We start from the raw sequence: 22,457 nt of genomic DNA on the forward strand, positions 1-22,457 counted from the left end.
CTCCTGGCTCCTGCCATCGGATCGGCGCGGTGCGCTGGCCGCAGCGCGTGGGCCGCAGCGGCCATTGGAGGGTGAACCAACAGCAAAGGAAGACTTTTCTCTCTGTCTCTCTCACTGTCCACTCTGCCTGTCAAAAAAAAAAAAAAAAAACAAAACAAAACAAAAAAAAAAACAAAAAAAAACTTGCACCTGGCAAGCAAACACCAAAATTGTAACAAAATCTCCAAGCTCCACAATTTGTGAGGGAGGGAGCATTAAGACAGCAATGGAAATTATCAGATACCATTAATGCTGTTCTATCAGCGTTTTCAGGAAAGTCACAAGTTTGGGAATACTGCCCATGATCAGCACATGCCCCACGGCTCACATACCATCCATTCCTCCAGAACTGCATTATAAACTTTTAACAATAAAATGACAAGAGAGACTATCAGGTTGTAAATGTTTATATTTCTCTCACACACAATGCTGTATGCGACATTTACTAGTTTTAATATGTATCCATAGGATTAATACTCAAATGGAGTATAATGTGGAAAGTGCAGAACTAAAGAAATAAGTCTATCTGAAAACTAAAGCACACTTTTTTTAGGATTTAAAAATATTGCACATAATAAGGTTGCACAGAAATTACTGGCTGGTTTTACAAACAGAATGAGGTATTAGTCAATCTCTAGATAAAGACAAGTGCAAAGTAGAGGAACTACACACACACACAAAACACATAAATTCAAATTAAGACCTAGAATGCCAACAACTAAGAAAGAAATGTGAAAAGGTGTCTAAGTTGCCATGATTTCAACATTATAAAATCATTAGCCAGGGACCAAACACATAACTGTCTCTCGGCAATATTTCATAAGTTTGCAACTTTTCTCAGCCTAAATGACAACGAGCTATACAGTCACTTTACCTCAGTTTTACTACAGAAAGGCATGGTTCTGTGGTAAACAACAAACCTTCCCTTTCTAAAGCTTTCATTGGCAATTAACCAAGATACTGCTTTCCTTTGCTGACACAATTATACAGTTCCATGTATGTTTAGCAACTCACGTCACAGATGCTACAGAGCATGCAATTTAAAATTAGCAAAGGTTTCACTGCAAAAATCATTCAAGTTCACACAATTTAAATGTACAGTAACTCTCAAAGTTTAGTCTAATGTTATTAGGCAAACTCAATTCTTTTTTTTTGGTAATAAAACTGGCCACATTAGTGAGCCCAAGAGTATGTAGAAAAAAAGGACCAGGCAGAACTCTTTTTAGAAAGAAAGTTTCCTAATTAGCGAAATTAATAATTAGATTTTATCTACTGCTGAATGTTGAATTTGTCAAAAACAATTTAAATACATTTAACCACCATATCAAATTGCTTAAATTAAGTGAAATCATGCACTTGTCAAAAATAGTTCACAGAAAACTGCTTTGCCTCAAAGACACTGAGGAGGAGTCAACTAGTTGAATTTAATGAAAACAGAAAAACAACAAACTACTGTCCTGAACAGTCAGTGTATGTGGTAACCATATTTCCTCTTCGTTGAGTGACAGTCCTGCAGTGCTTGCTAGATCCATGGAATCTATTTTCAGTCTGTACTGTGTGCTGATTTGTGGTGTCAAAGCCACTAAAAGAAAACATTTTCTCCATATCTTCAAACATGTCATCAAACAGTCCACCTCCGAAAGAAAACTCCTGGAAATGATGCCTTTGTCTACTGGAACCATCCTGGTGTGTCTGGAAGTGATTTTCAAAATGCTTCTTGGACTGAGTGTTTTGGTTTTGACCAAAGAAACTGAAGTCTTTAAATAAGTCATCAAAATTGAAGTTAAATGATTGCTCAAAAGGACTTCCACTACCTCTCTGTCCTTTACCATTAGTGAAAGCAGTGTGTCCAACTGTATCATACTCTTTTCGCCTATTAGCATCTGAGAGTGTTTCATAAGCTGAAAAAGATAAAAATGCTTTAGTAACTAAAATATTCAAAATTACATTTATTCAAACCTCTTCAAATAAGTGAATTCAAGTCCATAGGAAAGGATTTCACATCGTAAATAAAAGCAAAACGCTACATACATAGGATATTAAAATGAAAGTTATAAGTTGGGGACTTTGTCATGTTGTCTGCTGTGTTATCAACAGTTAGCTCAATGCCACCTGTAGTTAAATATCCAACAAATTGTTGTTAAATAAAAGCTAGCACTGCTGCATATATTGTATGTATGTGGGCAACAAATGGAATTCTTCAGTCTTTGTATCATCTGTATAAAATCATTATTTTCTTAAAGAACTAAATTATCAAATGTAACCAATTAATAGAATTTCAGATGTTTTACTTCCTTACTAGTTGAAATTTAATTCCAGCTCCTTACTCAGTTACCTACACCCATCAATTACTAAATGCTCTGGACAAGCAGTTCGCTTTAGAACTAGTTTCAAGTGAAAATCTGTTTCATACTTTTCCTTCACAGACCATGCAGCTGTGAAATGCAGATCAAATGAATAAAAAGCAATAAGGTGTTTGAGCATATTTTAATTGTTTTATATTTAATCTACATACTTAGTGTAACATGTGTTTCATACATTATTTGACAAGGATTTGGGGCAGGTAAAATTCCTTTCACGAACAAGTCATCAAAGAAGGAGGTACCTTTCTCTGAAGGGAGGAGAGAACTTCCACTTTGACTACGACCTTGTCTAAATATGATCAGAGTCGGTGAACTCAAAAGGCTTCCATAGCCTTGGCGACTCATGACAAGAGCCTAGGGTGATTACTGATGCCATAAACAAGAGTGTCAAATTGTTAAGTCAACAATAGGAGTCACTGTGCACTTACTCCTCATGTAGGATCTCTGTCCTTAATGTGCTATACATTGTGATTTAATGCTATAACTAGTACTCAAACAGTATTTTTCACTTTATGTTTTTATGTGGGTGCAAACTGTTGAAATCTTTACTTAATATATGCTAAACTGATCTTCTGTACATAAAGAGAATTGAAAATGAATCTTGATGTGAATGGAAGGGGAGAGGGAGCGGGAAAGGGGAGGGTTGCAGTTAGGAGGGAAGTTATGGGGGGGAAGCCATTGTAATCCATAAGCTGTACTTTGGAAATTTATATTAAATAAAAGTTAAAAAAAATTCCTTTCACATACAAAAAGCAATCTTTAAAATAATAGAATAAGACATTTTTCAACATTTTTAGATCTGTATGTCAATAAAACTATTAACTATCATTCATTCACTCAGGCATAAAAGTTATATTAAAAAAAAAAAAAACTCCAGAGAATCTCATTACATCTAAGTCCCACGTGCTCTCTATCTCCACAAAACCTTCAAATACACAGACAGTTCTTAGCTATCACTGTTATTACTATCTAATGCCTACAAGACCCCCGAGTCATTTACTTACCTTCTGCAATCTCTCTGAACTTTGCTTCAGCATCAGGACTCTTGTTTTTGTCAGGGTGGTACTTCATGGCCAATTTGTGAAAGGCCTTCTTGATCTGGCGCTCTGATGCTGACTTTGGCACACCTAAGATATCATAGTAGCTTTTCGAGGCCAGAATTAGTTCTGTTATCATCAAAATACAGATTGCAAAGGTGAAAACTGACTGGGGAGTAGCCATCTCTCAAATCCTAAAAAGGAAAAGAAAAAATTGGTTACCCACGAAGCTAATCTTAATACTTTTTCCTTTAAAAAAAAGAATCTTCAGAATACAAAGTAAATATAATGTAGTATTAAAAAATTAAACTTAGTATCTTACACCTGTTCCTGTTACTTCATTTACATAGGCTTTGTAACTCTGAAGGCCACCTAATCTTTTGAGCAATCAGAATTTAGTCAAGTTAAGAAAACTCTCTTGGCTTCAGCTTTTCACTAACGCCCTGGCCATACATGAAGAAGGCATGGCATTCTGATATCTAATTTATCAAATTTTTATCAGTGAATATTGAAGATGCACCATATGCAAGAATTGTTGTTAAAAAGGTAAAAGACCTAAACATTTTAAAGGGTTTCAATCTTCAAGAAGTCACTTTCTGAGGGGGTAATAATATATTTAATTATCAAGGTAAATAACCCAAAATGTCTAAATGACTAATCTTTGCTCCTCCCCAAAAAGGCAACAATCCAGGCTTCGCTCTATCAGGGAAGTTAAGCACTACAAGCAGAGAATCTAAACAGCATAATACAGATACTGACAGTATACTGCAACACGTTTCCCCCAAATGTTTAACAAAGATGCAGAGTTAAGCAAGTTCTGTTCAAAAGTCGTAATGAATAAAATTGAAGATTTCTGCTAAGGCTGTCAGAAAAAAAAATTTTGACAGTCGAGTATTTTAGGCTAAGTTTTTTTTTTTTTTCTTTAACTTCTCAGAGATTAAAATACTCCGCTTACCCTGAAGCCACTCAAGGCGTTTTACCTTACATTTCACGGTCCTGTATCTACCCAATGACTTACGCGACAAAGCCAGGTGGCTGTTTTTGAACGACTGTGCCACCAGGGCCCTTCCCTAATAACCTATGATGACACAACAAGGCTGACGAAAAGGCACTCTGGTGAGTGGAAACTGCCTGCCTTCCTCTCCTGAGGCCTCTTCCGAGCTCAATTAGCAGGTGCATTCCTTTTTGCCAGAGTTACTCATCGTCACGGGGACCAAGTACAACCTCGGGTTTAAAGAACACGAACGGAGCGTGGCCGGCGGCCGGCCGGCCGGGACTCACACGGACACACAGGGGCACCTTGCTGCTTTGGGAAGCCGTGTTCCGCCGTTGGCGGCGGGGAGCCCAAGGCGCCTTACACCGATCTCTCCCCCTACGACGGATCGGCCAGCCGAGCGGCCGGGACTGCCGGGCCCACCTTCGTCCCAAGGAGACCGACACCCGCCCGGTCCGTCCAGGCCCCGGCGTCGGGGCTGCCCCGAAGCCCTAGAAAGCTAACCAGCAGAGCCCTAACACCAAACGCACTATTCTGTGCCTCGCCATCTCCGTTCTCTGCCTCCCGTCAAGAACACGCAAGCCGAAGCCCTGGGCGGCCACCGAGGCCCAGTCTCCCCACCAAAAAAAACAAAAAACAAAAAACAAAACAAAAACAAAAACAAAAACAAAAAAACAAAAAACAGGCCAGGGCCCCCGGGACGCTCCAATCCCCCCCTTCCCCCGCGACCCCGGCCTCGTCCCTCACCCGCACCCTCCGACGGCCGCTGCTCTTCCACAGAGCGGAGGCGCAGGCGAAGCTGACCACCGGCTCCGTTCGGCTTCGGGGGGCCCAGCCCCTCACCGCGGCCTCCGCGACCTCCGGGAGCCGGCACCCTCCCCACGGCCGCTGGCACCCGGGCCTCGCGCTCCCTCAGCAGCCGCGGCCGCGTCCTCTCGCTACCCGCTCCTCTCTGGCGGGCAGCCGTTGCTGGCGCCACCACCTCTGGAGAGGACCTACACGAAACGCTTCCTCATTGGCTGCTGCCTACCCACCTGACCACGGCGCGCTACGCGCACGTGGAAAACTGTTGTTGCCGATCAGGCCGTGCGTCACTTCCTCCCCCGCCCCCAAGGGGGCGGTGCTGAACCCTGACGGAAGTGAGTGGACCGTAGCTGCGGCTTTCCCATGACAGGGTCTCCGCGCAGGCGCAGTGGCTCGGTAGGCCTGGACGGCAGGGGCTCCTTCGACTTAGTCTCGGAGTGCCGGGTCGTGCCGCCTCGCCCGCCCGCCCGCCCGATCTCCCGGGTTCTCAGTCAGCCGAGCGATGCCGCGCTACTGCGCTGCGGTTTGCTGCAAGAATCGCCGGGGACGGAACGATAAAGACCGGAAGCTGAGTTTTTACCCGTAAGTTGTCCCGGGAGCAGCGGCGTCCGCTTCAAGGTCCTGTGGCTTTTCGCCAGGGTTCGGGTGTCTCCTGTGTGCTCGCTCAGCACAGGGAAGCCGTGTTTGCAGTGAGGAGCCGGTTGCAGTGGTTTCAGATCCTGGTGGCACTGCTTTGTAGCCGGGCGCTTCCGCTGTCACCCGTGAAGTGGAGCTGTCAGTAGCGCGTCAATCATGCCTGGTGCGAGAGGCACCTGTGCGAGTCACAGGGCTGACACAGAGGAGAACGAACTCATTTTAAATATCTCGCTTCCTCTTTGGGGGTTAAAAATAATTTATTTAGCTCTAACCCTGCTTCTTACTTTCTCCCGGTTTTCACCGGTTATTTTGTGAGAGAGTGACTAGACCCGAAGCCCTGATTCATTAATGACTGTCAGCTGCTTCCATCCCTCTGCACGGCAGTACGTCCTGGGCTGTCTCTAGTGAGGATCTTGTCTAAGATGCAGAAGAGGTGTTGGCAGAGAAATATCTAAGCCAGGGTCCAGCTGATAGAGAAATGCTGCTATGATGGTGTCTTCTAGTCTGAGAAGGTTTGTAGCAGAAAACCACGTTGAAATTTGTTTAGCCCCATACTTCCCAGGTTTATTTGCCCGTGGTTGTTTAAATTCATCATTGTTGTTTGCAACTTATTTCTGTTGTGCCTATATGCTAAGTTACCAAACCATCCTTCTAATTGGATTGCATAGGCTTCTCAACAGTTTTTTTAAGAAGGAATGACAATAAATTCTGAAGATGCTTGTCCTAAAAACGTGAATTTAGTGAAAGTAGAATTTATTTTAAAATTCCATATGTAATCCCCAAAATAAAAGTTGAATTAGTTTTATTCCCCTAACAGTATCAAACTTTCAGAAAACTGAATTGCTCATGCTAACACTGTAGCAGGCTGTAGTATCAATCTATATGGACTTGGGAATGTGGTAAATAGATACATGCATTGTCCAGTTTCACTGTGATTATCTTATGCTTGGGGGGGATTACATAAGACAGTAAAACAAAATTACCAAATTGAACCAATATAAAGATAGTAAGTTGTTACTAAACATTTTCCAGATGATTGACATGTTGAGAAAACCATGTAATCCAGTTAGAATGGTGGTCACAAGATATATTTTTAATGGCTTGATAACTCAGCATATAGGTGCAATAGGAATAATTTGCAAATAACATCTTTAAATGTGAACTTACATAAAAAATGAATTGTAAAGGGCATATTTACATTTTAGGTGTAACAGGAGTTACACCTGTTAACTAAAAAAATTCAGGTCCTCCAAAAAGAAAATTCTTTTTGCCTTATAAATGCCTTTTCTGTTTATGCCTGTCACCCTTACATGCTAACATGTTTTCAAAACATGTTTGAATATTGTTTTTATGGTCATAGCTTCCAAAGGTAGATAATTGATTTTTCCAGATAAGAATCTCATGGTTAAAAATTATTGCCTACAAAGTACCCAGAATATCCCTGCCATTTTATAAAATTATCAAAACTTAGGAGGAAAAATCATGCTGCTCCAAAGTAAACAAAATGATTGGGAAGAAGGTGAGGGAGATGTGTCATAGCTATCTTTTCCATGAGAAACTTTATATTCTTACTGTTTGTTAAAAAACAGGAAGTTAATATGTAGTTTGTGTCCTGGACTATATTCTTGAAAAATCATCAAATTAAATACAAACCACCGTCAGCTGTTTAATATACTTTAACTTACTGAAACTGGTGGGAAAGATTTGCTGTCACATTCTTCCATTAATCTAGGTTGCCTACAAAACACATTGCAATACATTAGAGACATATGTATATGTCTCTGCATATGGGTTATCACCATGTCAGGAACAGAATACGGAGTGAGTCTTTCTCTTCCTATTCTATTTATTTCATTTAAAGTGTCTGAATCTGTCCTTTTTAAACATGTTTCATTCTTTTCCTCCATAAGAGTTCCTCTTTCAGAACTTGAATTTTGGCCTTCCCACATTGCATTTGAGTAGAATTGAGGCTGATGCCAGAAAAGAAAATGGAATATTTGTAGTTTTGTGAGGGTTAGTTTTATTCAGCTACCCCATTTGTTTGAATTGACAGCTTCTTGTTTAAAAAGCATTAATATGTTGTAAGGCTTACGTGACATATGAAGGAAATCACACAGCACAAATGAGAAAGAAATAAAAGAAGTTATTATTGTTTAAAATAGAAGTACTTCTATCAAAAAGACCTCTCAAAGTGATAGCATTTCAAAATATAGAGGTTTTCCTAGTTGTTTCTGAATAAGGAAATCAACCTTTTGTACTATAGCAGTCTTTTTCTTGAAAATATCTGTTTTGTTAAACAATCATTGTCCTACAGCAGTATTTTAGCATGTGTATCAAGTGAATGACTATTATTAAATTTTTTGGTTTTTCTTCAAAATACAGCTAGCAAGTAAATAAAGCTAATTTAGAATAGTATTTGCTGAGTGTCAGGTGCACCTGTCAGCTCATTGAATCCTCACAGAAGCTCAGTGAGAAGGAAATTACCGTTATTGCTGTTTGACAGATGTTGAAACTTCCCCATAGGTAAGTCAAGTGGAAAGTCAGAGGTCACTTGGTTGTGAGGGGCGGGCTGGGGTTAGAGCCCCACCTGTCACCACTAGAGCTGTTGCTCTGCACTTCACACTGCACTGCCCCTCCTGGGGAAAGAGCTGTTCAGATCCAGCTATTGAACAAAGCTGTATTTGACGTGTCCTAATGGATGTGGATCTGAGAGTGTTGACTTTCAAGAATGCCATTTTATAAGAACATTTATTCAGGATTAAATGGCTGCCTTTAATTGACTGCATCCACGCTGATAAACTGCCAGCGACTTTGCATATTCTTTTTTCCCCCTTTATAATAACCCTCTGGGATAGATATGAGGACGATGACAACAGTGATGAGGCACACTTCCAGATGACGGAACAGCATTGGAGTGAGGTATATCACCCCAAATCAGTTCTTTCTCTCGCTCCAAAGGCACTGTAATGCACAATTTTCTTTAATCAACATTGTGGATATCTCAAATCAGTGCTGCTGGAACTATTAGCAAATGATGATGGTTATGAATAGTAAAGAAAGCATATACTGGAAAATGTCCTCCAGGATCCCAGGGCAAGAAAAAAAAATATTAAGATGAAAAGAGCCGCATGGCACAGTGGATTAAACCACTGCTTATGGTGCCAGCATCCCATATCGGAGTGCTACTTCAAGTTCTGACAGCTCTGCTTACAGCCAGCCTCCTGTTAATGCTCCTGGGAAGGCGACAGAAGATGCTCCAAGTGCTTGGGTTCCAGCCACCCATGTGGGAGACCTAGATGAAGTTCCAGGATCCTGACTTCAGCTTGGCGTAGCCCTGGTTTTTGCAAAAAGGGCATTTGGGAAGTGAACAAGCAGGTAGAAGATCTCTCGCTTTCTCATCTGTCATTCTTTGCCTTTCAAATAAATAGGTATCTCTAAAAAATGGCAAATTCCTATCCAAATGTGTTTTACTAATACTGCAAGTCAAATGGTGTGCTGTTTATAATTTAAGGTAGTGTTAAGATTCAAACTCCTTTTTAAGAAATTATATATTTGAAAGGCAGAGTGACAGGGGGAGGTGGGAAAGAGAGGAAAGGAGGGGAGAGACAGGCTACCATCTGCTGTCTTTATAGATGTGTTAGCAAGAAGGTGAATTGGAAACTGAGTAGTGGGGACTAGAACCAGCACACCAGTATGGAATACAGTGTCCCAGGGAGCAGCTTAACCTGCTGTACCTTGGGAATTTGTAGTTCATACAAAGCTCTTTCCTAGTTCTAGACAAACTACAACAATGTAAAAGTGGAACATAATTCATAGAAAATATTAAAAGATTTTTACCAATGGTAGGATGAAACACATACAATTCACTTGAAGGGACATTGAATTATATTTACAAGCAGTTCGCAGACAATAGCAGCGGCTGTGTATCGTTTCTTAGTCCTCTTATTGCAGAGAGAATGTGGTAGTTTTCATGAAGATTTTCTGTTTTGGTAGAGATGATTGCCTTGTTTTTGCAGGACTTAATGTGTAAGTTACCTAAATGTGTAGTCCTCGCATCTGACAGATTGTAAAAATACAACGAAGTTTTCATCTTCATTCTTTTTTATTTTTTAATTTTAGGTTTCCTTTACATGACAAAGACAGACTTGAAAAGTGGTTAAAGAATATGAAACGAGATTCGTGGGTTCCCAGTAAATACCAGTTCCTGTGTAGTGACCACTTTACACCAGACTCTCTTGACATCAGATGGGGTATTCGATATCTGAAACAGACTGCAGTTCCAACAATATTTTCCTTGCCGGAAGACAACGAGGTATTGGAGTGGGGATGAGGGACCCTAATGTTCGAGCCAGGTTGCAAATTGCAGAGTGGCAGGTGATCAGGTAGAGAAGAGAAATTGAGAAGGAAAGATAACTATTTAATAGGGAACACTAATTTATGTAAAGTGATTTTTTTTTAAAAAAATTAAACTGTCATGAAGTACAGTTTAAGAAAAGCAAGATACAACATATAAAATTTATTAACTTACTTATTAACTTTTTTCTGGTCTTTTGAAGAATCTGAAATGTTTCACATATTGAATAGGCTTCATGCCTTTTTAAGAAAAAACTTTAGGGTATATTAAAGTTGTTATATCCTTAAAACATTTTGTTAACTGAATGAGTTTGCTTGACCAGTATACTACTAAAGTTATAGTTAAATAGCACTAACTAGTAAGAAAATAAGTCTATAAGGAAAACTTTTTTTAGAATTTGAAATATTATTTTCTAGGGAAAAGATCCTTTCAAAAAAAAATCTCAGAAAAAAAAATTAGAAAATGAGAAGGAAGTATACCTAAAGGCCAAGCCAGAAGAATCCTTTGCATCAAATGTGGCAAACAAAAATATGGACACAGGTATGCTGCCTAAACGTGCAGAACTGCTTGATTCATTTGCCTTGGTCACACCAGCTCCAAAAACAGGAACCATACAAAATAACTTACCAACTCTTAATCTAGTTAAACAAGATACTGAAAATCCAGAATCTATCTTGGAAACATCAGTTAACCAGAATACAGATACAGGTGGTTTTCACACATCTTTTGAGAATCTAAATTCTACAATTATTACTTTGACAACTTCAAATTCAGAAGGTATTCAGCAGCCTTTGGAAACCCAAGAGGTCCTTGAAATAACTACCAATCATCTTGCTAATCCAACCCTCATAAATAATTCCATGGAAATTAAATCACAGGAAAGTCCATTATTACTCAGTACAATTAATCAAACAGTTGAAGAATTAAACACAAATAAAGAATCTGTTATTGCCATTTTTGTACCCACAGAAAACTCTAAACTTGCAGTTAATTCTTTTACACCTGCCCAAAAAGAAATGGAAATGGAAGACGTAGATATTGAGGACTCCTTATATAAAGATGTAGACTATGGGACAGAAGTTTTACAGATTGAGCATTCTTACTGCAGACAAGACATGAATAAGGAACACCTTTGGCAGAAAGTCTCTAAGCTACATTCAAAGATAACTCTTCTTGAGCTACAAGAGCAACAAATGTTAGGAAGATTGAAATCTTTAGAAGCTCTTATAAGGCAGCTAAAACAGGAAAACTGGCTATCTGAAGAAAATGTCAAGATTATAGAAAACCATTTCACAACATACGAAGTTACTATGATATAAAGAAGCTTAAAGCTATGACTTGTATATAAGCTTTTTCCAGCCAAACCAGAAGTTATATTAAAGTGCACTTTTTCCTGTATAAATTCTAATACTGATGAAGCAGTGAAAGTCTTCTGATATTATAAATGGCATCTTATTCTTGTAATGCTCAGTTTTGAGAAAAAGAGTTGCTGTGCTGGATGAAAAAAGTTTTTATCACTTGATGGTTTTTCCAAATTAAATATAAAATATAGTGAATAAATGTAATAGTCATGGCTGGCACTGTGACGTAGTGGGTAAAGCCGCCGCCTGCAATGCTGGAATCCCATATGGGCACCGGTTTGAGACCTGGCTGCTCCACTTTCGATCCAGCTCTCTGCTATGGCCTGGGCAAGCAGCAGAAGATGGCCCAAGTGCTTGGGCCCCTGCACCCACATGGGAGACCTGGAAGAAGCTCCTGGCTTCAGATTGACGCAGCTCCGGCCGTTGCAGCCATCTGGGGAGTGAACCAGTGGATGAAAGACCTCTTTCTCTCTCTGCCTCTGCATCTCTGTAACTCTGCCTTTAATACCTCTTAAAAAAAAAGTTAACTCATAAAGAGAGAACAAAGAGCCAAGAGTAGAAGTCAGGTATGGGAATTGGTCCTGGTTCTACAATAGTATGACTTGGGTAAGTTACTTCTCAAGCTTGAGTGTCAGTCCCTAAACTGTAAAATACTAGATCTGTTAATAGTCTATTTCTTTATAGTTCCTTCCCTTACTATTAAGATACATTTATCAGATTTTCTATAATATAAATTAATATTGTAGATATTAGAGCTTGATTAAGTGTTGGAATCCGCTCAATATTTATTGAATCTGTGTTTTTGACTTTTGGCTAAAATTATAAATCTGTAATATAATGGATAATACTACTTTTATAGTTTTATTTTAGTTGAACTAAGGAGCCACCCATTAGCTCAGTTCTTAGGAGAGGTACTAAACTTGAAAGAATATTGTATTTCAGTACCTTGTAAGTTACTGACTATTATAATATAGTCATTTAAAATTGTAACAACATCCTGTATTTATGGTTATATTTATAAGCCAAAAATTTTAATGAAGTTGGTTAAAAAATATGTTTTTTAGAATTCATAGTTTGTTTCTTGATAGGTATATCTTTTTAAGTGTCTGCTATCTCATTTTAAATTCCAGAATAATAGAGTAATAATTAATACTGTATCTCCCCACTTATATATAATTCATTAAAATTCAAAAGCAAGAAATTTTAGATAAGTGATAAGGACTATAGGGAGAGAGCGGTAATGTTTATATAAATAAAACTACTGCTTATAGGCATACAACTTAAGAAAAAGGAATGTAATAGCAAACTTTATTGTGAAAACACAGTCTTTAACAGATTATATGTTTCCTGAAAATTGGCCATAAATGTAATTAATTGTGTTACTGCCAGTGGTGTTAAGCAAGTTCTTTTCGGTCTGATTCTTAGTTTTCTCATCTGTTAACTAGAAATACTATTATCTGTCTTGAAGGATGATTTTGAGAATTTAATAAGGTAACATGGTTTGAAAATAGGAGGTGCTCAATAAATATTGCCTCTGATTAGTATATTAGAGCAAATAATATACTAATTAACTGCATGATGGTTTTTCTTTTTACTAGATTTCACTTGGTTTCTTCAGACTAATAAAATTAATTATATGAAAGTTTAGGCCGACGCCGTGGCTCAATAGGCTAATCCTCCACCTAGCGGCGCCGGCACACCGGGTTCTAGTCCCGGTCGGGGCGCCGGATTCTGTCCCAGTTGTCCTTCTTCCAGGCCAGCTCTCTGCTATGGCCCGGGAGTGCAGTGGAGGATGGCCCAAGTGCTTGGGCCCTGCACCCTATGGGAGACCAGGATAAGTACCTGGCTCTTACCTTCGGATCAGCACGGTGCGCCGGCTGCAGCGCACCAGCCGTAGCGGCCATTGGAGGGTGAATCAATGGCAAAGGAAGACCTTTCTCTCTGTCTCTCTCTCTCACTGTCCACTCTGCCTGTCAAAAAAGAAAAAAGTTTATTAGCTAATTATGAAAAGATTAGAGGTGTCTATTAGGTGATCATTGGGAGAACAAAAAATTTTAACATGTGCAGATAATTAGTAGAGTTAATATAATATTTTTAAGTATTCCCATGTTGGATTTTGCTAATACTTAAATAATACAGATAAAAGTAACTCACAATAAAGTAGTGATGTTTCAAGTCAGTTTTCAACAGTGTACATCATAATTTTGTTTGCTTATAGATTCCTCAGAAATGTATCTGTGTATCTAGTTGTTTCTTTAAAATTAATTATAGGTATTCAAGGTATGTTCATGGCTTATCTATATTCAGTTGAAGATGTTCTCAAGCTAATCCAGTTAGCTTTCAATTATATTTTCAGGATCTGGCCAACTTTCTTACCTGGACCATTACAGTAGCCTGTAAGCTAATGCTGCTTATATTTTCAATTTTTAATCTTCAGTTCATCCTGGACTCTGCTGTCAGCTTCTTATCTAAACTATAATTCTAACTATATCACCCACTCACCACTTAATTTCCTATCTCAAAATACTCTCTAGTATCTATAAAATAAATCCAAACTTGTTACCATTATGTATTTGCATGGGTTTAAAAAATTATTGCACCAAAATATGTTTATTTTTTAATTCTATTTTCCATAAACTTTTGAATTATCCTTGTATGATTCTCTGTGATTCTGTTCATCCCATGTTTTAACCATACCAGATTTCTCAGCATTTCCCAAATATAACAGACAGGTGTCTGCCTCTGGTTTTCTTTCATAAATTCAACCAGCCTATAAAAATTATATTTCAACTTTGGTGGAATTTCATTTTTTTTTGTTTTCTAGTCACAGTTGTTTTCTTTGTGTTCCTACAGTGTTTGGCTTTGTAACACTAGAACAGCATTTACCTTACGTTTTTAATGTCATGATTCTATCTGTGACTGCCTTTTCAATTAGATTGTAAGCTTTCTGGAAGAATGTTCCTGTAAGCTCTTCTGCAGTATGACCTTGCTGTCCTGGGTCAACAGGTGGAGTTATTTCCTCTCCCTTATTCTGGGAAGGTTCTGTGATGATTTTGAAAGGTAGAATACTGCAAAAGTGGCACTGCCAATTCCAAATTCAGTCCTTAGTAGAGCTTTGAAACACTCCCATTTGCAAATCTAGGTGCCATGTGAGACATGTGATTACCGCAAGTTCATGCAACAAAGGCCCATGCCATGTGGAGCAGTTCTGAAGAATGTGATATTTGAGTGAAAAAGCCGTGTTGGAAACTCAGCCTCCAGTCACAGCTTCTCAAGATGGCATGAAATGCATTAGAGACAACCAACCAGCTGAGCTCAGATTCCTTAATGATGAAATTGTGAACAGAGTAAAATATTTGCTTTAAGCCAAAAATATTGGGAAAGATCATGAATAATGAATAACCAACTACCTCTTTCTCCATTCGCCTCTGTCCTTCCTGTGCTGCTGTGGACCATAATAGCCATTCTACAAAATCTCAGCAGCATTATGCATCCCTGTGTTAATCTCACTTCCCTGAAACCCGTTCCTGGTTGAACTCAAGGGCTTTTTTGTTCCTCGATCAGAGCAACTAGCTGGAGAAAATGACACAAATGAGCAGACTTCATTCTAAATTCATGAGCACTAACCTTAAATGACCCACAAGTATTTCTTCAGTAAGTTCATAATTCCATTCTAAGTTCTCCTTCACACTCCTGTCCTGCTCCTCCCTTGTATTTGCCCCTGCTGAGGATCTCATCACAAGCTTCATTGAGAAAATCCACAGTTATCAAAACCCCTGATTATGGACTGGATTGTGCACTTTTAATCATGTAAGAAAGGCTAAATGAGTCATAAGGGTGAGGCTCTGATACAGGATTAGTGTCTTTATGCCAGAGAACTGCCCTTTCCTCTCTGTGAGGACATAGCAAGAAAGCAACCATCTCTAAGTCAGGAGAACTGTCACCTTTAACCTGACCGTGCCAGCAGCCTGATCTCACATTTCCACCTCACACACACAACAAGCCTCTGTTTAAGCTACCACCCAGTCTTGATATTTTGTTAGGGCAGCCTTAGCTGACTAAAACACCCTTGTAATCCAAAACAGAATTGTTAAGATGATAAATCTATATGCATCAACATGAATAAATTAAGTTGAGAAAGGTTTGATAATAGTATACTACTTAATTAAAAATTTTAAATGCATAAAATAATAACTAATCATATATATATATGTATGTATTTTTTTTTTCCTGCATAGTTAGAAAATAGATGAGACACCATTTGGCTTAATGGTTAAGAAACTGCTTGTGATGTCCCTATCATATCAGATTTCCTAAGTTTGAATCCCAGCTCCCTGCTCATGCACTTCCTGGAGATAGCAGATGATGGTTCAGATAATTGTATCTCTGACACATCCATGAGAGACACTGGGATTGAGGTCCTGGCTCCTGGCTTTGCCCAGTCTCAGCTATTACAGGCATTTGGGGAGTGAACTGGCAAATGAGGTATCTCCCGTTCTCTCTCTATCCACCCTTTCAAATAAGTAAAAAAGTAAAAAAAAAAAAAAAATATGAACACTGATTTTAGAATAATGATGACCTTTGAGGAGGCAAGAAGGAGAGTTAGGATACATATTTTGTTTCTTTTAAAAAGAAAAATGAGGTAGCTGAATAAAAATGTTAAGATCTATTTATGCACCTGGTTTATTAACCTATGTTTAAAATATTTCAAAGTTTGAAAGTTACATAAATGATTAAAACAAAAGGGGGCCGGCGCCGTGGCTCAATAGGCTAATCCTCCACCTTGCGGCGCCGGCACACCGGGTTCTAGTCCCGGTCGGGGCGCCGGATTCTGTCCCAGTTGCCCCTCTTCCAGGCCAGCTCTCTGCTATGGCCAGGGAGTGCAGTGGAGGATGGCCCAGGTGCTTGGGCCCTGCACCCCATGGGAGACCAGGAAAAGCACCTGGATCCTGGCTCCTGCCATCGGATCAGCGCGGTGCGCCGGCTGCAGCGGCGGCCATTGGAGGGTGAACCAACGGCAAAGGAAGACCTTTCTCTCTCTGTCTGTCTCTCTCACTGTCCACTCTGCCTGTCAAAAAAATAAATAAATAAATAAATAAATAAATAAATAAATAAAATCTTTAAAAAAAAACAAAAAACAAAAAACAAAAGGGTATGTTAGCCTTATGAAATTTAATTCTAGGAGTCATTATGTACAGACTTAATTCTTACAGTTTGTTATGATTCTTCTCTATTTTAAGACCCCTTAGGAGAAAGGGTTGAATGAAGGGAGATTACACTTAAATTAATTAATTTGAAATCAGTGAGCTTACATTTGAGAAGAATTACACCTCCCTCCCCAAAGATGTCCACAGGCTGTGCTCCAGGATCTATGTCTTACCTTACATGGCAAAAGATAGTCTGCAGATATAATTAAGATGGAAAAGTATTGTGTGATTATGTGGATGGACCCATTGTAAGAGTCCTTAAAAGTGTAGAACCTTTTCCAGATGCAATGCAAGGACTCAAGATTATTGCAGGTTGTAGGGATGGCAGTAGGAGATCCCATCTAAGGCACACGGGTATCCTCTAAAAGCTGGAAACAACTCTCATTTTATAGCCAAGAAGAACTATAACCGCAAGGAAATGAATGCTGCCAACAATCTAAATAAGCAGAAAACAGAGCCTCTCAGAAGGAACACAGTGTGCCAACACTGATTTTGGTCTTGTGAGACTTACCCAACTTCTAACCTACAGAACAAACATTGTTTTGTTAAGCCACTCATTTTATGGTAATTGTTAATTACAGCAGTATGAGAGTAATACAGGTACTTAATCTGCGATTCACCTTTGTTTCATTCTCAAGTTTTTCCCCCACATACCTTTACAGAGTACATCCCACCTTAGCCTGTTTGATTTACTGAAGACTCAGCTTCCTTATTGAAATACAAATGTGCTGTAATCAGAGGTTGTAAATATTGAATGTCATATATGCAGTTGTGCTTTGCAAACTATAAAAGATTATAGAAATTTCAACCTTTAAAATGACTATTTAATTTGCTTTCGGTAGTGGTCTTATGCTAAAAAACAAAAATTGTGTTCTTATGCCTACATTCATTCATTTAGGCCTAAAAATATGCAAGCTTCAAAATGTGTCACTGTCCTCAGAGTGGAAAAAAAATTTGTCATTTCTTATTAATTATTTGTTTCTGTGAAAACCCATAACCGTGATCCACATGGGCAATTGCCTGGTGAAACTGAGTTTGTCATCTGAGGTAAAATAGGCCACAGATTTACTCCTACAGCACACATCCTGAAACTGAAAGATTACCTGGTTTATGGAAGAAGAAAGTCTAGGGACCAGCATTGTGGCCCAGCAGGTTAAGCCTCCCCTCGTGATGTTGGCATCCCATATCAGAATTCTGGTTCATGTTTCAGCTATTGTGCTTCGGATCCAGCTTCTTGGTAAAGCATCTGCCACCCATCTACGAGACCTGGATGGAGTTCTAGCCTCCTGGCTTTGGCCTGGCCCAGCCCCAGCCACTGGGACCATTTGGGAAATGAGCCAGTGGATGGAAGATTTTTTGTCTGTCTTTCACTGTGTGTCACTCTATTTGTCAAATAATTCCTTTTTTAAAAGATTTATTTATCAGAAAGGCAGAGTTACAGAGAGGCAGAGGCAATGAGAGAGGGAGAGATCCTCTACCTTTTGGTTCACTCCCCAAATGGCCAAAACAGCTAGAGCTGAGCCAGCCCGAAGCCAGGAGCTTCTGATGGGTTTCCCATGTGGGTACAGGGCCCAAAGGACTTGGGCCATCTTCTACTGCTTTCCCAGGCCATGGCAGAGAGCTGGGTCACAAGTGGAGTAGCCGGGACTTGAACCGGTGCCCATATGGGATGCTCGCACTGTAGGTGGCATCTTACCTGCTACACCACAGCGCTGGCCCCATATAGAAATCTTTTAAAAATGTCTAGGAAATTTTGAACTTCCTAAGAATGATAGTGATCATTCCTCAGAATCTGTATGGAAGGAAATACGTGTGGGTGAGAAGTGTAGATGAAAAAGAAAGGCTATGTGAAAGTGAAGGAGGGAGGGTGGGTGAGTGGATGGCTAGGTAGATATATAAATGTAGAGAATTTAAATTTCACTTTTCTGACTACTGCTTTCCTATATAGTAGCCAGGACTTAAGATTATGAACAAGAATGTGAGGATTCTTTCACAGTCCTCTCAACATCCAGGAGCTGATGAGGAAATCCTCCCTGTGAACTGAGTCTGGATTCCTCACCCCCTTCTCAGCAAATAAGAGACCCTCATTGCTAAGGGAGTCTCATCAGGTATTGGATGTCAAGAACTAAGTCGGTGTTTAGATGTGCTCATCTACAAATCGAATTGGGGCAATAAAGAAGGTAATAGTATGGAATGTTCTCCCCTAATTTAGACTCTGTTCCTGAATTCCTTCTCACCACTACCACTGAACCTGCCTAAGGTTTCAGTTAGTGACCAAAGCAGCTCTGGAATAACAGGAGGGAATTTTGAATTCGAGCTGTTTTCATTGCAAGGATAGAAACTCAGTGCAACTCCAGAAGGGTTTTCAAAAGAGCAGAATTGAGGCCAGCGCCGCGGCTCACTAGGCTAATCCTCTCTCTCTCTCTCTCACTATCTAACTCTGCCTGTCAAAAAAAAAAAAAAAAAGTGACAGTAGTTTGGAAGATAATATAATGAGCTAAGTTTTAATATGAATTATTTATAAATATAAATACACTATAGTTATTGAAGTTATTCCCATCATTAAATGAATAAATAACCTGAGGATATATATTATATATATATTTAATGTGTTAATAAAAGAAACTTGGCCGGCACCACGGCTCAATAGGCTAATCCTCCGCCTGCGGTGCCGGCACTCCAGGTTCTAGTTCCGGTTGGGGTGCCAGTTCTGTCCCAGTTGCTCCTCTTCCAGTCCAGCTCTCTGCAGTTCTGTCCCGGTTGCTCCTCTTCCAGTCCAGCTCTCTGCTGTGGCCCTGGAAGGCAGTGGAGGATGGCCCAAGTGCCTGGGCCCTGCACCCACATGGGAGACCAGGAGGAAGCAGCTGGCTCCTGGCTTCGGGTTGGTGCAGCGCGCCGACCATAGCGGCCATTTGGGGGGTGAACCAATGGAAGGAAGACCTTTCTCTCTGTCTCTCACTGTCTAACTCTGCCTGTCAAAAAAAAAAAAAACATATTAGTCTCACTTCATACACAGTCAATTTCAGAGAAACCTTAAGGATAAGGAACAATTCATCCTTAACCTGTAAGCAATACATCAATGATTTGTTCCAAGGTGACAAGGTTTAGATTTTTAATAGCTTCCCTGTGGCATATAAACAAATAGTGTGTGATAGCTGATTAAATATGGTGTCCCTGTGTTCTGCTGCATCACTAGTGGATCTATTCACATATTCCCTCTCTTCCTAAATTCTACATCTGGACAATCGGAAAACATTTTCTTATATTTTCATACTAGAGAGAATATATTCTCTTAATAGACATTCTATTTCTGATTCCCATTCTCTTTGGCCCTCTCTGCCTCCCTCAACACCCTTATACCAACAGCCTCCAGGCTACTCTGGGTCCCAGAGCCTTTGGCCATGCTGATGATTGTACCTCACTTATCTGTGCTGTTACTTTTATTAAAGTGTTAGTCTTCCCATCTGCATTGTGATACAGTTTTGTATTTTTGTCAGTATTGGATATGAGGACTTGATTGCATACATTCAAAAATGGAAACTTGATGAATATTTCATGACAGAAACTGGAACTGATGTGTTCTAATGTATATGAGGTACATTTTAAATGTTCTTATATATGTTTAACTGCTTATGTTTTAATTTAATTTAGCATGAATGAGCAAAATATCTTATATTGGTTTAACTCAACATATTCCCCTTATTTCATTTATTTTAAAATGTTAGTGAAAATATTAAAATTATTTTTATTGCCTGATAACTACACAAAGATGCTATATTAGTATATACATTTTACATGCTTGTGTATGTTTGAAAAAGACTACATCGGTTAATATTTAATATAAATATATAATAATTATTTTTAAATGCCTAAAATTAAAAGTTGCCCTTAATAAGATGGAAAAATTACATTAATTAATAAAGTGTATATTTCTTTTGTTTGCAAATTATATAATTCTGCAAATATATATATAAAGATTCCACCAAAAGACTATTGGAATGAATAAATTTAAATAAATTAGTAAAGTTTCAGGATGCAGCATGAAGATCAGTGGTATTTTTATGGCTTGTTGAAAAGGAAATCATGAAACTAATCCTCCCTCACACTAACTACAAAAACAATAAAATACCTAGGAATAAATTTAACCAAGAAAGTGAAAGGCCTCCACAATGAAAATTACAAAACACTTATGTGAGAAATTGAAGACACAAAGGCCTTCTTTGTTCATGGATTGGAGGAATTAATACTATTAAAATGACCATATTACCCAAAGCAATTTGCAGATTCAATGCACTGTCCTTCAAAATACCAATGACATTCTTGAAGAGATAGAAAAAAATCCTGTTTCATATGGAAAATACCCACCAAAACAAAAGTAATCTTGGACCTAAATAACAAAGCTAGAGGTATTACAATACCCAATTTAAGACATAATATAGAGTCGTAGTAACCAAAACAGCGTGGTACTGACATAAGAACAGGCTTATAGAGAAATGGAAAAAAAGAGATTCCCAAAATAAACTTAGACATCTACAGCCAATTGTTTCCTGTCAAGAGCACCAAAAACATACAGTAGAGAAAGGGCTACTTCAATAAATGGTTCTGGGAAACTGGATATCCAAATGCAGAAGCTTGCAACTTGACCCTACTTCTCACCCTATACAAAAGTCAGCTCAAAATGGATCAGAGACCCACATACAAAACCTGAAACAATGAAACTACAGAAGGAAACTTCGGGGAAACACTACAAGATGTCAGTTTAGGCAATGATTTTATGGACAATGGAATAAAATAAAAAATAGACTAAATGAATTATATGAATATAAGAAGTTTCTTTGCAGCAAGGGAAACAACCAACAGAGTGAAGGGACAAACTACAGAATGGGGAAAAATAGTTTGAAACTACTCATCTAGCAAATGATTCAGAATATTTAAGAAACTCAAACAAAAAATCAAATTTTGAATTGGCAAATGAGCTGAATATATCTCAAAAGAAATACAGATGGTCAACAAATATATGAAAATGGTCAGTATCATTAGTCATCAGGGAAATGAAATCAAAACCATGATGACAAAGTATCACCCTTGATTGAATGGCTTATTAAAAAGACAAGTACCAAATGCTGGTGAGGATGTGGAAAGGGGGAACTCATCCACTGTTGGTGGAAATACAAAAACAGTCATCATGAGAATAGTATGGAAGTTCCTCAAAAAACTAAAACCTATAATATAATCTAGCTATTTTGGGTCTGTGTATATATATCCAAAGCAAATGAAATCAACATACCAAAGAGATACCTGCACACCCATGTTCATTGCAGCATAACAGTAGTGATATGGAGTCAACCTAGGTACCCATCAATGGATGAATAGTAAAGAAAATGTGGTCTACATGTACAATAGAATGTTATTCAGTCACAAAGAAGATTGAAATCCTGTTATTTGCAGAAAAGTTGATGGAACTGGAGGATATATTAGTGAAATAAACCAGGTACAGAAAAATAGATACCACATATTGTTTCTCATATGTGGAAGTTAAAAATAGTGAATATGAGAAGTATGGAAGAAATAGAGGCAGACTGATAAATAGGCAGCAAAATGCAGATAGAAGTAATAGGTTCTAAAATTCTATAGCACAGAACTACAGTTCACATAAAAACAT

The 22,457-nt window shown here is 38.8% G+C and overlaps 2 protein-coding genes across 10 annotated transcripts; one reads left to right on the forward strand and one right to left on the reverse strand.

The window, feature by feature from the left end:
• Positions 1-430: 430 nt before the first annotated feature.
• Positions 431-6,040, reverse strand: DNAJB9 (DnaJ heat shock protein family (Hsp40) member B9). 5 transcript variants are annotated; one of them, XM_070071135.1, is made up of 3 exons: positions 5,818-6,040; positions 3,407-3,633; positions 431-1,940 (listed from the first exon to the last, which is right to left on the reverse strand). In XM_070071135.1, the coding sequence occupies exons 2-3, from the start codon at positions 3,621-3,623 to the stop codon at positions 1,489-1,491; spliced, it is 669 nt and encodes a 222-aa protein (XP_069927236.1). In that variant the 5' UTR covers positions 3,624-3,633; positions 5,818-6,040; the 3' UTR covers positions 431-1,488. The 5 variants fall into 5 exon arrangements, with proteins under 5 accessions (XP_069927236.1, XP_069927237.1, XP_017198252.1 ...); XM_070071136.1 differs by lacking the exon at positions 5,818-6,040 and adding an exon at positions 5,468-5,602; XM_017342763.3 differs by lacking the exon at positions 5,818-6,040 and adding an exon at positions 5,187-5,326.
• THAP5 (THAP domain containing 5) lies at positions 5,522-17,627 on the forward strand. 5 transcript variants are annotated; one of them, XR_011387361.1, is made up of 6 exons: positions 5,615-5,819; positions 9,087-9,248; positions 9,993-10,185; positions 10,644-12,194; positions 14,731-16,336; positions 16,740-17,627. XR_011387361.1 is itself a non-coding variant. In XM_002712040.5 (3 exons), exons 1-3 carry the CDS (start codon positions 5,740-5,742, stop codon positions 11,544-11,546), a joined length of 1,176 nt encoding a protein of 391 aa, XP_002712086.2. In that variant the 5' UTR covers positions 5,522-5,739; the 3' UTR covers positions 11,547-14,378. The 5 variants fall into 5 exon arrangements, 1 of the variants encoding a protein (XP_002712086.2); XR_011387359.1 differs by lacking the exon at positions 9,087-9,248 and having other exon boundaries at positions 5,522-5,819; positions 10,644-13,236; positions 13,586-16,336; XR_011387358.1 differs by lacking the exon at positions 9,087-9,248 and having other exon boundaries at positions 5,522-5,819; positions 10,644-13,230; positions 13,578-16,336.
• Positions 17,628-22,457: the final 4,830 nt, after the last annotated feature.

Source organism: Oryctolagus cuniculus, chromosome 3, assembly GCF_964237555.1.
Source record: "Oryctolagus cuniculus chromosome 3, mOryCun1.1, whole genome shotgun sequence".
Taxonomy (NCBI): domain Eukaryota; kingdom Metazoa; phylum Chordata; class Mammalia; order Lagomorpha; family Leporidae; genus Oryctolagus; species Oryctolagus cuniculus.

Coding starts and splice junctions, on each gene's coding strand:
- DNAJB9 (XM_070071135.1), bottom strand. CDS start 3,623: ATGGCTACTCCCCAGTCAGTTTTCACCTTTGCAATCTGTATTTTGATG. Junction 1,941..3,406: donor GTTCAGAGAGATTGCAGAAG/GTAAGTAAATGA, acceptor TATCTTTTTCAG/CTTATGAAACACTCTCAGAT.
- THAP5 (XM_002712040.5), top strand. CDS start 5,740: ATGCCGCGCTACTGCGCTGCGGTTTGCTGCAAGAATCGCCGGGGACGG. Junction 5,820..9,992: donor CGGAAGCTGAGTTTTTACCC/GTAAGTTGTCCC, acceptor TTTTAATTTTAG/GTTTCCTTTACATGACAAAG. Junction 10,186..10,643: donor CCTTGCCGGAAGACAACGAG/GTATTGGAGTGG, acceptor ATTATTTTCTAG/GGAAAAGATCCTTTCAAAAA.